The sequence below is a fragment of the Bubalus bubalis genome, chromosome 9 (assembly GCF_019923935.1).
Source record: "Bubalus bubalis isolate 160015118507 breed Murrah chromosome 9, NDDB_SH_1, whole genome shotgun sequence".
NCBI lineage: Eukaryota > Metazoa > Chordata > Mammalia > Artiodactyla > Bovidae > Bubalus > Bubalus bubalis.
In genome coordinates this window covers 105,098,776-105,116,353 of record NC_059165.1, presented here as the reverse complement: position 1 = coordinate 105,116,353, position 17,578 = coordinate 105,098,776, and the positions used below count along the sequence as shown (strand labels likewise).

Below are 17,578 nucleotides of genomic sequence, written 5' to 3'. Positions count from 1 at the left end.
GGATCTTCCCAACCCGAGGATTGAACTAGGGTTTCCTGCATTGCAAGCAGATTCTTTACCAATGAGCCACCAGGGAAGCCCTAGTTCTCTACTTCTGGGTAAAAAACCCAAAAGAAATGAAAGCAAATATTGACAAGATATTTTGCTATTAACGTCACAGCAGTATTATCCACAATAGCTAAAAGATGGAAACAAGCCAGATGTCTACTGATGGATGAATGGATGAATAAAATATGGTATATGGTGTGTATATATAAAGGAAATGTATATATCTATACCATTGAATATTAATCAGCCTTTAAATGGAAGGAAATTCTGATGCTTGCTACAGAATGAATGAACCTTGAAGACATTATTATAAATAAAATAAGCCAGACACAAAAGGCCAAATAACATATGATTCCACTTAAATGAACTCCTAGAATAGTCAAACTCATAGACAGAGAAAATATACTGGTGGCTACCAGGTGCTGGACAGAGAGGAGAATGGGGAATTGGTATCCATGGCCAGAGAGTTTCACTTTCAGATCAGTAGAGTTCTAGAGATGGATGGTGGTGATCGTACATGATGTGAAGGTACTTAATGCCACTGAACTATACCCTTAAAAATGGTTAAAATCACGACTTTTATGTAAACTTTGCCACAAAGAGAAAAAGGGGGAGAAAAAGATAATTTTTGGTCAAGCAAAGCTACAATTCTTAGCTTTCAAAGGCAATCTTAAGCAACTGAAGAGGCAAGACACAAGTTGGAAGAAAATATAACCAGTGAAGAACTTGTATTCAGAATATAAAAATGATTTTTGCAGCAATAAGAAAATAAAAAATCGAACTGAAAGTTGGGCAAAAGAAAAAAAAATTGGGCAAAAGTTTGAACAACACTTGGCCAAAACTACATGGATGAGTAACAAGCATGTGAAAAGATGTTCAACATCTCCGGTTATCAGGGAATATGAATCAACACCGCCGTGAGATACTACCTCACAGCCACTGGAAAGGGAAACATTAAAAGGGTGGACCAGAGTAAGTTCTGTCAAGTATTTTGAGCAGTTGAAACTCATACATTTGTTTGTGACGTAAATGAATCAGCAACTTTGGAAAACAGTTTGACAGTTTAAAAAATGGATTACTTTGTTGGCTGTGCTGGGTCTTTGTTGCTGCGCTTGGGCTTCCTCTAGTTGTGGCGAGCAGCGGCTACTCTTTGTTGCTTCCCATTGCAGTGGCTTCTCTTGTCGCAGAGCTCCGGCTCTAGGATGGCCGGCTTCACTAGCTGTGGGGCATGGGCTTAGTCACCCCATGGCATGTGGAATCTTCCCGGGCCAGGGATCGAACTCGTGTCTCCTGCTTTGGCAGCTGATTCTTTACCACTGAGCCACCAAGGAAGTCCCAACAGTTTCTTAAATAAACATACACCTACCATTGGACCCCCAGAGAAGGCAATGGCACCCCACTCCAGTACTCTTGCCTGGAACATCCCATGGACGGAGGAGCCTGGTGGGCTGCAGTCCATGGGGTCGCTAAGAGTCGGACACGACTGAGCGACTTCACTTTCACTTTTTACTTTTATGCATTGGAGAAGGAAATGGCAACCCACTCCAGTGTTCTTGCCTGAAGAATCCCAGGGATGGGGGAGCCTGGTGGGCTGCCATCTCTGGGGTCGCACAGAGTCAGACACGACTGAAGCGATTTAGCAGCAGCAGCAGCAACCACTGGACCCAGCCATTTCATTCTTAGGAATTGACCCAAGAGAAATTCAAATGTATGTTAGAAAACTTGTACACTAATGTTCTTAGCAGCAACTTTATTTGCAATAGCTAAAAGCTGGAAATAATATGAATGTGAGTGAATGAATGAACAAACTGTGGTCCATCCATACAGTGAAGTATTATTCGGCAATATTAAGGGATGAACTACCCAGGAAAACATGGCTGGATGTCTAAAACAGCAGCCAGATCAGCTTGTTCTGCCTGCATCAGGCAGCCTTAGCCCCAACCACTGCCCCTCCCCAAATCTAGGCTCTGCTTTGAGGAAGGACCATCAGTGAGCCCAAAGTCTGTCCCACTTTATTCAGTCATGGATTCAAAATTTGTGATGGTCACTTTTAAGTCCAAATCTAAAGGTATCCATAAAACAGCCTGCAGAGAGTTTCAGGCTGCTGAGAGATCAGGAGGGATGTATTCATTTCCTGAGGCTGCCACAACTTAAAACAATAGAAACTAATCTTTTTTTAAGCAGTACTGGAAGCCTGAAGTGTGAAATCACGATGTTGGCAGGGCCATGCTTCTTCTGAAGGCTCTAAGAGAGAATCCCTCCTGTACCCCTCTCCCAGCTTCCGGTGGCTCCAGGAATCCTTGGCATCCTTTGGCTTATAGGTACATTAATCTCTGCCTCTGTGTCCTCATGATTTTCTCCCTGTGTGTCTGTGTCTTTTCTCCTCTTCTAATAAGGACACAGTCATTGGATTTAGGGCCCATCCCAATCCAGTATGACCTTATCTTAATTCGATTAAGGATACCTGCCAAGACCCTATTTTTAATGGAGTTCACATTCTGAATTTCCAGGTAGACATGAATTTTGAGGGTACCATACTGAACCTGGTACAGGGGCCCCAACTTCTAAGTGAGTAGAGCATAGTTCCCTGGAGGCCATGGGAACCATGTCAGCTGCATGGATAGAGGTGTGTACAGACAGCTCTCAGAAACCCTAGCAGCTGATGCGTGGATGGAGTGAAAAGGGCTGATGCATGGATGGGGTGAGGAGGGGAGGCTTCAGGAGTGAGTGAGGAGGGGAGAGGGAGCTATGTGTCTGGAAGGACAGTATAAGGCACCCTGGTACAGGAGTGATCACCTTGCTCTGATGCTTTTAAATACTCAGGATTATTCTTTGCAGGCTCGAGGCAAGAGATACAGAGATTTGCACTCAGATCTGACTGTGGAGATTTAAGGTAACAGCCAGAATGATTTTTCAGAGAGGACAGAACATCAAGAGTCCATTTATTTGATGTGTGTGGATGAAGACTCCAACCACGGGCCAGACAGTCAGACGCGTCTCTGGTATGTGAGCTCACCTGGCCCATCTTACTCTGTACACCAGTGACATGTCATTGATGGAGCCTCAGTATCATGCAGCACCCAGGCCTGTCCCTTCCCTGACTGGACTTGCTGAGCCTCGGTTTCTTCCTCTGTAAAGTTGGTCCATGGTCCTTAATGGATGAGATGGGTAAAAGTGTCCAGGCACAGCAGGAAGGCTGACAACCTTATTTCTCCTTTCTCCTGTCTTTCTGCTCCCAAGATCAGAGGCCAAAGGGAGGAAAACAAGGAGGAGATGAAGGAGGGAGAGTTGACCTCCAGCTCTCAATGAGTCTGTTTTGTTCTGTGACCTTGGCCAAGTCAGTGGCCCTTTGTGGGCCTCAATTGCCCTATCTGTGAAGTGAGTTACAGGAATTTGGGCCTGAGGACCTCCAAAATCATTGTTAAGGTTCAGATATCTCCCAGGAAGACCTGGGGTCTTTCTCAGACTCCAATGTTGGGCCTGGGGGTTTCCTATGTTGTCCAGAGGGGACTCCAACCTCTTTCTCTTATAGGTAGAGAAAACTCTGGCTGTTTGGGGAGAATGGGCAGGGGTATAGCATCTAAGACTTGGGGCTGGTTGGAAGCAGGAGGCAGGATCAGATGATCTTCTGGAAGCAGGGCTTCACCTCTTCCCATAGGGCGGGGTTGTGCAGCCCCAAGTTTATTTGCATATGATGTGACCTAACCAATCAGAGCCCAAGGCCATTGGCCCATGGTCTGGGATGGGCCCCCTGAGGTCCCATCCCAGGTGGTCAGTCCCCAACTAGTTCAGAGGTCTGTCTCCTTCAAGTCAAGACCTTTGTCGTGTTCACTGCCTGGTGGCCTGGAACCAGCTCCATTCACCTCCTTCTGACCCAGGTAAAGCAGATGGTCCTCATCGGTGGGCAGAAAGTCAGAAGGCCTCTTGGTTCCAGCGGGCAACTCCTCAGCACCCTGGGGGAAGGAGAGAAGAAAGTCCCTGTCAGAGCCTCCACTTCTGCCGTGTCAGCTCAGATATTCTCCAGATGGGGACAGAAGCTCTGGGAGGACAGAGCCTGGGAAGAGTGGCACAATATCACCTTGGCAAGTCCTGTCCCTTCTGCCTCCAAAACCTCCACCCACTTCTCTCCCCCATGGCTGTGTCACCTATGGTCCAGCCCGTCCATGCGTCCATGGATGCCTGTACCTCTCCTTTCTCTGACTCCACCTATTCTTCAAGAAAACAAATTATTTCCCCACAGCAGCTGGAGGAAGCTTTAAAACACTTCAAATCCCAAATCCCTGCCCTCACCATTGAGTCTGCTCTGACCTCAGGACCTTTGCACCTGCTGTGCCCTCCTCCTTCACTCAGATTTCCCAGTAGTTGTCTCCTTCTCATTCTGGACATTAATAATGTCACCTCATCCAAGAGGCCACCCCCATCACCATATCCTGTTTTATTTTCTTCCTAATACTCACCACCTGCTTAGACCCTATTCCTTTCTTGCTTTAGCTTCCTTCTGCCCCTGCCAGAGCATGTCTGGGTACACAGCTAGTGCTTAATGAATAAAGGAATGAAATGGGGAATCCAAAGCAGGAGCAGACCTGGGTCAGACCCCCCAGGGACAGTGTTTCCTAAACTCAGGGCATTCCCATAGCAACCACACAGCTCTGGTCAATGTTGGTCTACCCCCTATCATGTTTCTTATGTAAGATTTTTTCTAAGTTGACTCACTTTTGAATTAAGCAATTTTATTTTCAGGAGAGACTTTATGTCAATAACTGAAAGGCAAGCCAGCTTCACTTGTCATAGACTGGAGGCATTTGTAAAAACAGATACAATGAAAATGAAGAGTATGAAAGTCTGCTCAGTCCTTGTTAAAGTGAGTAATAGAAAGCGTTGAAGACGTACTAGCTCCCAGCTGCACCTTTCCACTGGCGGTAAGAAGTTGAGAAAGACGAAGACGGTGACTCACCATGTCACTTCCCTGAGTTAACGTCACAAACAGAGCACCTGAAGCCACTTCACTGCCCCTCCCCCTGCTCTGGGATCCCAGCCCTGAGACTGACCTTCATCAAACCATCATCCAGGGTGGCCACCTCTTCCTTGGGGGCCACTGATGCTGTCTGCCGCATGAGGTCCCACCAGAGCAGACCGGGACCCAGGGCACTGCGCTTGGTGGGGCCTAAGGGGGCAGAGAGAAAATGGAGTTATTTAGGGAGGGTGGCAGGGAAACTGGAGACCAAGCCCTGGGGAGGAAAAGGGGGATCTCTGATGGCTTCCAAACCCAGATCCGACAGTGACTCACTGGGAACACTGGCAAGTCTCTGCCCCTCTCTGGGCCTCACTTTCTCATCTACACAGTGAGAGGTTGTAATAGACAAGAGTGGGTGGCCAGGAGGGTCCGGCACATGGCTCCATTTGCTGCTGTGTCCCCAGTGTCTAGAATATTGCCGAACTTGGAGAAGGACCCAGTAGAGCCCTGGTGAATGGAAAGTCTGAGACTCAGGAAGAGAGAATAGGTATTCTTATCACTATTGATTTCTTTTAATCTCTTTCCACTTCTTGACAGGATTCAGAGTTTCCAGAAGGGCACGGAGTTGCCAAGACTTCGGGGAAAAGATATTTCAGCACCAAGGACAGCGTCTTGTGGACCCACCCACCCCCCTCCCCCACCATCCCACATCCTCCAGCAAAGACATTATCTTTGGAGCTGAAGAGAGAATAGAGGTGGAAAGGGGATGCCTCAGTTTCTGCCTTTGCAAAATAGGACAAATCCCACAAGGTGGAGGGTGTCATGAAGGCGATGCAGCAAAAGGGTGCAGATGCGGCTAGTATACAGTGGCCGCTTGACTGACAGAACGGTCCTCCTCCCCCTCCCTGCGGGTCCTAGAGGCAGAAGGTGGACAGGGTGACCTCTAAGGATGCCATATGCCCTCCTTACCCGTCAGGCAGCTGACAAGGGCTCCACATAGCACAGTGCACAGTGTGCCCAAGGCACCGTAATAGAGATAGGAAATGGCATAGAAGTTGTCAGCTAAGGTTTGCTGATCAGGGTCCATTTCCAAGCTAAGAGAGAGAGAGAGATGAGCATGAATCTAAAATCCATTTCATTTGCTTCCTCCTGTCTACACTCTCACAACCCAGCCCAGTCCTTCATGATTGCTTGTCTGGATGTATGCCAATTCTCCTTCCTTCTTGCTATCCCACCAACACCTTCAGGCAATGTCTACACACAAGCAGAGGAACATTACTAAAACATAACTCAGGGCTTCCTAGGTGGCTCAGTAAAGAATCTGCCTGCCAGTGCAGGAGGTGCAAGAGACGTGGGTTTCATCCCTAGGTCAGGATCCCCTGGAGGAGAAAATGGCAACCCATTCCAGTATTCCTGCCTGGAAAATTCCATGGCACACTACAGTCCACTACAGTTGCAAAGAGTTGGACATGACTGAGCACATACAAATAAAATGTAACTCAGGTTGCCTCCTGCTTCTGCTTATCACCCTCAGAATCAAACCAAATTAAGCTCTAAGAAGAAAACAGGTATGAATCTTTATGACCATGGGTTTGGCAATACTTTCTTAGATATGAAACCAAAAGCTCAAGCAACCAAAGAAAACGGAGGTAATTCCCTGATGGTCTAGTGGTTAGGATTCCATGCTTTAACTACTGAGGGCTTGTGTCTAACCCCTAGTCAGGGAACTAAGATCTCACAAGCAGCACAACACGGCCAAACAAAACAAACACAGAGGGACTTCTCAGGTGGCTCAGTGGTAAAGAACCCGCCTGCCAATGCAGGAGGCGCAGGTTTGATCCCTGGGTCAGGAAGATCCCCTGGAGCAGGAAATGGAAACCGACTCCAGTAAAAAAAAAAAAAAAAGGATAAATTGGACTTTATCCAAATGGAAAACTTTTGTGTATCAAAGGATACTGTCAACAGAATGAAAAGATAACCCAGAGAATGGGAGAAGACATTTGCAAATCATACATCTGATAAAGATCTAATATCAAGAATAAAGATATAAAGAACATATAAATTAGAACTCAATATGAAAAGACAAATAACCCAATTTAAAAATGAGCAAGGGATTTGAGAAGACATTTGTCCGAAGAAGATATAAGTATGGCCAATAAGCACATGAAAAGACTGTCAACATCATTAGTCATTGCTGCGGCTGCTAAGTCACTTCAGTCGTGTCCGACTCTGTGCGACCCCATAGACAGCAGCCCACTAGGTTCCTCTGTCCCTGGGATTCTCCAGGCAAGAACACTGTAGTGGGTTGCCATTTCCTTCTCCAATGCATGAAAGTGAAATCGCTCAATCATGCCCGACTCTTAGCGACCCCCATGGACTGCAGCCCACCAGGCTCCTCCATCCATGGGATTTTCCAGGCAAGAGTACTGGAGTGGGTCACCGTTGGGAAATGCAAATCAAAACTACAATGAGTATTATTTCATACCCAGTAGGATGGTTAGAATTCAGAAAAAAAGAAGGGGATAATAATAAGTATTGGCAGGATGTGGAGAAGTTGGAATCTTTATATATTTCTGGTAGGGATGTAAAATGATGCAGTGGCTATGCAAAATAATCTGGTGGTTTCTTAAATGCTAAATATAGAATTACCATATGACCCAGCAATTCTACTCCTAGGTATATACCAAGAAAAAAGAAAATATATGTCCACACCAGCATCTGTACACAAACATTCATAACAGCACTAGTCACACTCACCAAAAAGTAGAAACTACCCAAATGTCCATCGACTGATGAAGGATAAACCAAACTGGTCCATCCCTACAGTGAAATACTCTGAGGTCATAAAAGAATGAAGCAGTGGGACACACTCCAGTGTGGACAACCCTTAAAAACATCATTCTGAGTGAAGGAAGCTGGGCACAACTGGCCAAATGGTGCACAATTCCATTTATACCAAACGTGCTCAGCAGGCAAGGCCATAGCGACAAAAAGTAGATTAGTGGTTGCCTGGGACTAGAAGTGAAAGTCGCTCAGTCCTTTCCCACCATTTGTGACCCCATGGATTTTACAGTCCATAGAATTCTCCAGGCCAGAATACTGGACTAGGTATCCATTCGCTTCTCCAGGGGATCTTCCCGACCCAGGGACTGAACCCATGTCTTCCGCATTGCAGGTGGATTCTTTACCGTCTGAGCCTCCAGGGAAGTCAGGTGCTAGAGGGAGGTGGAAATGGGCAGTGACTGCTAAATTGTACAGGGTTTGGGGCTTTTGTCTTTTTTGTTTTTGAGGTAATGGAAATGTTCTTGAGATAGTGGTGATGATTGGATAACCTGGTGAATATACCAGAAACCGCTGTTAAATGGCTACTTTGGTCTGTAAATGATATCACAGTTTAAAAAGAATCCAATTTCTCTGGTTGAACCTCATCTCCTATCCTTTCTTCTGCCATTAAATCCACTCTAACCTCACCATAGTTGGAAAGCATACACTGAACCCTGACCTCAGAGACTTCGCACTTTCTCTTCCTTCTGCGGGGAATGCCCTACTCCCCGATTCCCAAGCCCCGCCCCGCACCTTCTCCTTCCCAATAGGGACTCCTCTTCAGGATCCCTCCGCAACCACACTCTCTCTGGCCACGCTTCCCCGCTCAGAGTTTACCTGGAGACCCTGCTGGAGGCGTTGGCAGTGAGAAGAGGGTCCAGGAGACCAGAGGCGTTGGCTGAGGGCACAGCACAGCCGGACGCTGACGATGGAAGGACCCCCATGGACTGCGCGCTAGGCGGGTAGAGAGTGGCGCCCACGGCCACCCACAGCGACAGCGCCAAGCCCACTGCCAGCCCGGACAGGACGCCCTGGTGAGGGACCCAGTGTCAGCGGGGGTCGATGTTGACCCACTGGCACTCCTTGTCCGTCACCCGCCTATTAATACTCACCGGTGTGTTGCAGGTGGGGACGAACATCCCCAGGATGAAGGCTCCGAGGAGAGGGCCGCTGATGACTCCCATGACGGTGAAGGAGCCCTGGGAGAGTGGGTGGGAGGGCGACTGAAGGCAGAGTCGTCCCACCTTTCCTAGCCTCAGTTTACCCGCTGGGAAAGGAAGACCTGGGGAACTCTACTGGCGGTCTTGAGACTCCTCTATGCCTCCGTTTCTCTAAAGGGGAAGGGATCCCCTATTCTTATCTCTCTCCCAAAGATGCAGATTCGCTCTCTTGACAAATCTGGTTCCATGACCATGCCAGGAGAAGGCTCTTCTTGCTCCCAGGTCACTACTCCCATCTCCCAGCATCCCTGTTTCAGGCCAGGCGGTGGCCATCCTGCTGGTGGCGTGTCAGAACTCAGTTCTGCCATCGACATGTATAACCTTCTCTGAGTCTCAAAGAGATGATGCCTCACCTCTTGGGAAGATTGGACGGGGTGGGGTACTTACCTGGAGGACACCGCCCCCCAGCAGGGACGACAGAGCCGCCACGGTGAGACAAGCTGAGCCGTAGATGAGCGCTGTAGCGGATGCGGATGGCTCTGTCAGTGGGGAGAGGCTGCCCCGGCCCCCCACCCAGGTCCCCCCAACTCACAGAGCCCCTTGGAGATGATGACCAGTCTCCGAGGGGCCAGGCTCGGCAGCCGAGGTTTGATGAGATCTTCCACAGTGACGGCAGCCATGGCATTGATGCTGGTGGACGCAGTGCTGGAAGAGGGGAGTAGGAAGGAGGGGGTGTCCTCAGGGACTGGCCGCCTCTTGCCCCCAGGGCTTACCTGCTGGAGGAGGCCCCCAGCTACCCACACCAACTGGCCTGCCAGGACCCAGCCCAGCCCAAGGGCAGAGGCCTGGGCAACAGAATCCTTCAAGAGCAGAGGAGAGGTCCGCCTCCCCACTCTCCCTGCAGACCTGAGATACCCTCACGGGAGCAAGGACACCCATGACCGAGGACATGAATGACACGTCTCATTACAAAGCAGTGATGGGGTGCAGAGAAGAGCCACATAGACTGTGGTCACAGCAGGAGCAGCGATGCGACCAGAAGTCAGGGGAGATCTGAAACTGCCAGAGCGTGAGGCCTAAGGGCAGGAGTGGGGGACCTCTCCGTCACAGCTGTGCCCCAGTATTCAGAACAGCAGTACCTGCCCCGTAGGTGCTCGACAAACATTTGTTTGAGGGAGGGAGGACAGAAAGAAGGAAAGGAAAGGAATTGAGTGTAACCCTGCTGCGCAATAGGGGTAAAGATCCCGGATCTGGGCTCCTTGTGCCCAGGGTATGCCTTCTACTGGACCCCACTTACTGGGGACTGAGCAGTAAACTCTGGACGTGCTCAGAACATTACAACGAGGCCCCAGGGGCTCAGATGTGGCCAAGTGAGAGGGCAGGGTCACTCACCTGAGGGTGCCGCTGTAGGCACAGGCCAGAAAGAGCCCAGGGACTCCAGGCAGGTCCTCAAAGATGTCCAGCACCAGCAGGGGCATGTACTGAAGGGAGTCAGGGGTCAACCTCCAGGACAGCAATGCCCCAAGGGTGAGGGCATCTATCTGTCCTCACACTGCACATTCCCAACACCCAGTGCAGACCAGACTCACAGTGGGCACTCAGCGCATGTTTGTTGACTGACTCTGCGATCCTGAGTCATTCCCACTTTACTGATGAAGCCAGTGAGGCCAAAGGGGGTCACTCCTTGCTTGAGGTTACACAGGCAGTCTGGGATCCAACCCCATGGACTCTGAACCCCATGGTCAGAGCTCCTCCCAGAGTGAGCACGTCTGGGTCCTGGCCTTGGTGCTACCCCGACTTGCCTGTGGACCTCAGGCAATTGCTTTACTTCTGATCTCCCGCCTCAGTTTCCTCATCTGTAAATCAAGGGCCATGGCAGTCTTGGCCTCATCACATGTTGAAAGATTTTGATGGGAAACTAACTGCTCGTGACGGGGCGTGAGGCACAGTGTAGGTACTTGGGACGTGAGAGCTGGTCGTTATGGGTAGTGTCATCATTTCATGCTGAACTGTGGTCCCATGGCCTCCTTGATATCCCTCAGGGAGTCTGAAATGCCCCTCCCCTCCGCCATAACATTGCCTTACCTCCCAGATCCTCCTCTGTGTTGAGTTCTTTCCTGCCTCTGGACATTTGCACAGACTATCTCTCCACTAGGAATACTTTTCCAGCTTCACCCCCAGAGACTCACCCAGAGGCTCACAGTGAGGGTGGGTGGATAGGAGTGGCCTAGGAGCCTGGACCAGACTCACCTGGTCTGGGGCAGAGATGCGCCCCGCCAGGAGAGGGTCACAGTCGAGGTAGAACGTGAACATGACAACACCACAGGCGGCAGCGCTGGACACGATCAGGAACAGGCCCAGCTGGTTGATGAGCACGGCCCTGGAGGGGCGAGGTGGTCTCAGGGTTGCAGGCAGGGGCCGGCACAGCCCAGAGGCACCCTGCCAAATACTCACAGCTTGGCTTGCTTCTCCGTGCGACAGGCCACGTAGCGCTGCACCTGTGCTTGGTTCACCCCGTACATGGAGAGCCACACCAACGTGCCACCCACAACAAAAGTCCAGAATGTGTAGCGGCTCCTCGGGTCCAGGTCAAAGCTGGATGAGGACGGGGCAAGTCAGCCATGTGGGAATGCTACGCTGACTTCTCCCTCCCAAGTTGCCCCAGATGCCTATTCTGGACCTGATGGGTCTTAAAGGGACATTTGGGGCTAGGTTTTGAAGTGTGAACAGGAGTTTGCCAGACTAAAAGTTCATGGGTTTATTGAGTCATCCACATGTATCCAAAAAACATTTTTTTTCTGTGCTTAACTGGGATCTCAGAGAGCCTTCAATTCCCAGAGAGCAGGAGCCAGGGTGTTGTCTAGGTTTTCTGTTTGGGGAGGGGAGCAAGAAGGGCTTCCTGGGGGAGGCGCCATTGGCTGGCTTCTCCCAGGGCAGAGATGCCAGCTCCATCACTCTGCCATATCTTCCTCTACATTTTCACGTACTCCATCAGGTTGATCCGGGAGTGGTTCTTGGCAAGCTCGAGTACTTGCCCAGGTCCACCCACGAGCGCAGTTCCACGAGCCAGGACAACCCAGAAACCACTCAGCATCACTAAGACCTGAAATACGTCGGTCCAGATCACAGCCTTCATGCCGCCCTGCAAGGTGTGACAGAGAGGGAGATAGGGGGTCAGATGGGGATCTGTCTGCGGCCTGTAGGGCAGAGCAGAGGTGGGAGGGAGGAGGAGTCAGGCGGGGGACCTGGCGGGGATTTGGCCTGGCCTCCAGTAGTGGCTGGGACCAATGGTCTTTCTCTGCCTCAGTTTTCTCATCTGTAAAATGGGGTTAATAATAGTACCTTCTTCAGGGTATCATTGCAAGGAATAAATTAATTAATACAAGAAAAATATTTGGAAGAGCATCTGGCACATACAAGTGTTCAGTGAGTGATGGCTGCCACTATTATTATAATTATTGCTACTACTGTTATTATTAGCTGCTGTTTTTACCCATCCAGCCTTCACATCTTTGCCTTCCCTTGGCAGCTCCTTGGTTTCCTTTGGAGAAGCCCCTTCCGCACTTCCAGGTCATTCAGGTGAGGCTAATCTTGCTCCCAACTCCAGGAATAGCCAACAGAACATCCTAGCTCCCCAAACCTCTGCGAATGGCTCATCCTTAACTGAATACCAGTGCCAGACAGACAGAACCCTCCTGGGACTTCAGTCAGTCCATCCTGAAACAGGAACTCACTTTCTGCTAGAATAAAGCCCAAAGGGATGGAAGCCCAGAGCTAATGAGGTTCTTAACAGATGGGAGAGAACACAGAGGGCTCTGTTGTAGCCCCTGGATCCAGCCAAGCCTTATCCTTGGACTTTCAGCAATAAGCCTTTCAAATCACCTTTCATAATAAAGATGAGGAAGTAGGCCCAGTTGGGACACAGTCTTCCTCTGGAGAAAGGGAAGGGAGGGAAGTGAATGGGCCTGCCCAGGGGCTCTCCCACTCAGTGGGCATGCAGCCCCACGTGGGGTGGGGGTAGAGGGACATTCACCACAGTAGTGTAGAAGGTGCAGATGACTCCGGTAGACAGGAGCGATGCCCAGATGTCCAGCCCTGTCACTGCAAGGAAACCCTCCTGTTAGGTCAATTTGCAGGCCAAAAGCTTGGCTTTCACTGTCCTGGGGCCTTTTGGGGAGTCAGGTAGGATTCTTCTCTCCTAGAGCTGTCCCTCACCCCGGCAAGTCTCTAAGCCTTTGTTCCTTCCCGCCACCACCCCTCCCCACCCCCGCCCATTCAAACCTTGGTTCAGGATGAGCGCGGGGGCGTAGATCACTATGCCGGTGTACAGCATCTGCAGATAGAGGGCAAGGGCAGGGAGGTTGGGGGGCACCTGTGCGAAGAGGGTATTAGGAAGGAGCTAGGGGGAGGAGGCCGGTTGGGGTACTTGACTGAGGGCAGATGGGCCGGGCCACGCGGGATCGGGGTGGGGTCAGGTAGGAGGTCTGCGAGAGGCCGGTGGGCCAGACTTGCAAATAGAGCCTCCTGGGGCGGGGCCAGAAGGATTGTGGGCGGGGCCTGGACAAGGCTTTGCAGAGTGGGAGTGGGGTCGTGAGGGGTGGGAGCGGGGTTGTGGGCGGGACCATCAGATATTTGACCCGAGCTGGACCCTGGGGGCGAGCGCGGGGCCGAGGCCACTCACTGTAGCCACCAGGTACTGCAGAGTCCCGCAGAGCCGCACAGCCCGGCTGAAGCGCATCTCCAGGTACTACAAGGAGAAGCCGAGGGTTCGTGGTCACCTGGAGAGTCCCCATTCAGGGACCCGAGGCTTCTGGGTCGGTCCTTCACCCGCCCTCTTGGCTTCTGCCCGCCCCCCGGAGGACAACTCCACACTCTTGCCCACGGGGGAGAGGGGGGCGGAGGGCTCCCGCCAAGCATCCTTTCCAATCTATCTGCACACACTTGTGCACACTCGCCATCCCCGCGCCTGTGCATAAGGCGTGTGCCCGTAGGACTGCACCATCAAGCGTGCACACATTGGTCCCACACGCTCCCACTCATGTCTGATCGTTCCCCTGGGGCTGCCGCCGCTCTGAGTCAACTTTCGCAAGATACAGACAGTGCCTGTGACTGGCTGTCTACTGTACGACCGGTCAAGATTGTAATCTTCGTGCTCACTGCCCCGGAGCGAAGTCTTGGGCAAGCCGAGCGGAGAGGCAACCCCTCGAGGAAGGTAGGAAGCAAGCTGCGGGGAAGCGGGATTGCGAATCCGGAGCCTGCCTCCAGGCAGTCACTCGGGTGGACGCAAGCCCAGGCTTGCGGGGCGAGGGGGCAGGGGTGTGCCTGTTCACGTGTGAGCGCGCCCCTGGCCGAGCCTGGCTCCGCCCTGAGCGAGTTTCCACCAAAGAGAACCCGGACGCCGGTTCCTCTTCCTCCTTCCTGCCCCGGCCTCACTGCCTGAGGCTTCTTCCCAGAACCCTCCCCACCTGTCCATCTTGGAGGCGCCCCAGTTACAGCACCCGGGGCGGGCAGGTGCGGCCCCCTGCACCACGGTTCAGAGCCTTAGGGCCTCCCCTGCCGCGTCCCCGCGTTCACAGTCAGGCAGGTCCTCAGGCCCTCCGGGTCCCTGCCCAGTACCTCGTAGGTGCTGGTGAGGCCCAGGCGGTAGAAGACCGGCAGGAAGAGCAGGGCAGTGAGCAGAGAGTTGAGCAGCTGTCCCAGGCACATCCAGAGGAACTTGAGGCCATAGCGGTAGGCCTCGGCTGGCACCCCCAGCACCTGGACCGCCGACATGAAGCTGGCGGCCAGAGAGAGGCCCACCGGCAGGGCGGACAGGCGCCGACCCCCGGTGAAGAAGTCCTCGGCGCTGCGCTGCCCGCCTCGCGCTACCCCGACCCACAGCCCGATGCCGGTAGACACCAGTAGCATAAGGGCGAAGACCCCGTAGTCCCAGGCTCCGAACGTGGCCCTCTCCTTTGCCTCGACGGTGGCCATGAGGTGCGCGGGAGGGGACAGGCGCGTCCTTGGCCTCTTCCAGCCACCCCGCGTGTCTCGGCTGAGGGAAGTTGGCAGCGGCCGAGGAGGCAAGACAGCGCTCAGGTAGCAGGATGCTCAGCGGCGGCAGCGACACCGCGCGCCTGTCCCCTTTGGGCCCCCGCGGCCCGGGGCTCCCTGGGCGAGAAAACTGGCTCCTCGCCGCAGCTCCTCTGCCTCCCTGTCACCCCTCTTCGTCTTCGCGTCTGTCTGTCCGTCCACCTGGTCTCTCGCTCCGTCCAGGCGCCCGGTGCAAGCGGTACGTCCCCCCGCCCGGACGTCTGTCCCCGTCCTTGGGAGCTGTGCTCAGGGCTGACAGCAGGAGGTCTCGGTGGGGCTTAAAGGGGCAGCTCCCGCCGGCGGCGGGCGGCGGATTTATTGGGCTCCGGGTCGGCGAGACTCCGCCCCCAGACCTGGGGAGGGCAGGACCCGCACCCTTTCCGCCCTGTGGACAGGACACTTAGGTGGCTGCTGGGGGCTGGGGGGAGGCTCCCAAATGCCCCCTTTCCCCCTGCTTTGTGGGGCACTTTCCGCTGACCATAAACTGTTAATGTCTCCCTTGGACAGGTGGGGAAACTGAGGCCATACAGCTGGGAGCAGTGGCCCAGCTTTCAGATCCCTGTTGTGCTTTTGTACCCTGAGCTAAGGGGAGCTCACTCACCCACAGAACTGGGGTTACTTTCAAGGTTGCAGGGTCCCATAGGGAAAATTTGCTCTGCTTGAACCCCTCCCTCAATTGGTACTTTGACCCTCTCCATTTCTCTAGAGCCTAGCAGGAGGGCATCACCGAACCCGGCCCTCAGGCTAAGTTGAGTGGAAGGCAACAGGTTCCTTCAAGTCCTGAATGCCATCCATATTTGAGAGAGACTTTGCGTCTCTCTGGGCCTCAGTTTCCCCATCTGTAAATGGGCATAAAATAGCCCTTGCCTCAGAGGAACAAACTGAACCTGTGTAACACAAGCCTGGCACAGAACAAGTACCTCATTCATTCATTTCTTCATGTATTCATTGGTTCCTTCACCAAACATGTATTGAGAGTCTACTCTGTGCCAGACATTAAGTGTAAAATGGCGGTCATGGCAGAGGGGCTGTCTATGACCATGTTCCCAAAAAATGGAAGGACATGACTACCTGGGGAAGTAGTGTCTGGCATGTCTCACAAATGAGACCAGAGGTACAGAGGAAGGGGGAGTCCCTTGTCTTGGGTCATGCCCTCAAGAAACCCACACTTTGTCATCTGGAGGTTCTGGCCCCTGGGTTTGAGTCCTAGCTGGACCTCCAAAAGCTGGATTCTCTCCTCCATAAGCGGGAGGGATCTGAGAATCTGTCCTCCTAGGGCACTGGGACCCTCCTCGGCCTCTGCCGCCCCCTGGTGGCCTCCTCTGGCCTACACACATCACCCAAGCTGGGTCCAGTGACCGCCAGGCAGCCTCTCCTTTGACCCAGGACTGTCTTATTCTGTCTCCGTGCAGGGCTGCAGAGCCGACCTACTCCTCCCTGGAGATGTGATGCCACGGCTCCACACGGGCATCTATTGTCTGCTGGGATGCACCCTTCGCTTTATGGCAGAAAGCGAAGAAGAACTAAAGAGCCTCTTGATGAAAGTGAAAGAGAAGAGTGAAAAAGTTGGCTTAAAGCTCAACATTCAGAAAACTAAGATCATGGTATCTGGTCCCATCACTTCATAGCAAATAGATGGGGACACAGTGGAAACAGTGATAGACTTTATTTTGGGGGCTCCAAAATCACTGCAGATGGTGACTGCAGCCATGAAATTAAAAGACGTTTACTCCTTGGAAGGAAAGTTATGACCAACATAGATAGCATATTCAAAAGCAGAGACATTACTTTGCCAACAAAGGTCCGTCTAGTCAAGGCTATGGTTTTTCCAGTAGTCATGTATGGATGTGAGAGTTGGACTATAAAGAAAGCTGAGCACCAAATTGATGCTTTTGAACTGTGGTGTTGGAGAAGACTCTTGAGAGTCCCTTGGACTGCAAGGAGATCCAACCAGTCCATCCTAAAGGAAATCAGTCCTGAATATTCATTGGAAGGACTGATGTTGAAGCTGAAACTCCAATACTTTGGCCACCTGATGCAGAGCTGACTCATTGGAAAAGACCCTGATGCTGGGAAAGATTGAAGGCGGGAGAAGAAGGGGATGACAGATGATGAGATGGTTGGATGGCATCACCAACTTAATGGACATGGGTTTGAGTAAACTCCAGCAGTTGATGATGGACAGGGAGGCCTGGCGTGCTGTGGTTCATGGGGTCACAAAGAGTCGGACAGGACTAAGCAACTGAACTGAACTGAACACCATTTGCCTTTGCCAGAAGGGTGCGGAGGATACCGCGTTCCTCCTCCCTTCCCTTCTCTGCTGCATCCTCCTCAAAAACCTGTTGGGAAAGGGAAATGCTGGAAGATTCCCCACAAAGCCAAGCAATAACATGCAAATATATGCAGATTGATGCAAGTTCGGGCAAAAGCTGTCCTGTCTTCCCAAGGGGTTTGGGGTAGGGAATTGTCCCTTGCCAGCTCCTCTCTTCTCCTACCCTGGTGGAAGGAGGGTCCAGGCTGC

At 52.0% G+C, this 17,578-nt stretch overlaps 1 protein-coding gene across 1 annotated transcript; it reads right to left on the bottom strand.

The window, feature by feature from the left end:
* Positions 1 to 1,783: 1,783 nt before the first annotated feature.
* On the bottom strand, positions 1,784 to 16,675 carry SLC5A5 (solute carrier family 5 member 5). The gene is made up of 15 exons (XM_006057919.4): positions 14,602 to 16,675; positions 13,667 to 13,732; positions 13,267 to 13,318; positions 13,019 to 13,086; positions 11,973 to 12,127; positions 11,440 to 11,580; positions 11,236 to 11,365; positions 10,378 to 10,466; positions 9,578 to 9,690; positions 9,433 to 9,503; positions 8,938 to 9,024; positions 8,663 to 8,856; positions 5,972 to 6,096; positions 5,097 to 5,212; positions 1,784 to 4,001 (listed from the first exon to the last, which is right to left on the bottom strand). Exons 1-15 carry the CDS (start codon positions 14,956 to 14,958, stop codon positions 3,837 to 3,839), a joined length of 1,929 nt encoding a protein of 642 aa, XP_006057981.3. The 5' UTR covers positions 14,959 to 16,675; the 3' UTR covers positions 1,784 to 3,836.
* Positions 16,676 to 17,578: the final 903 nt, after the last annotated feature.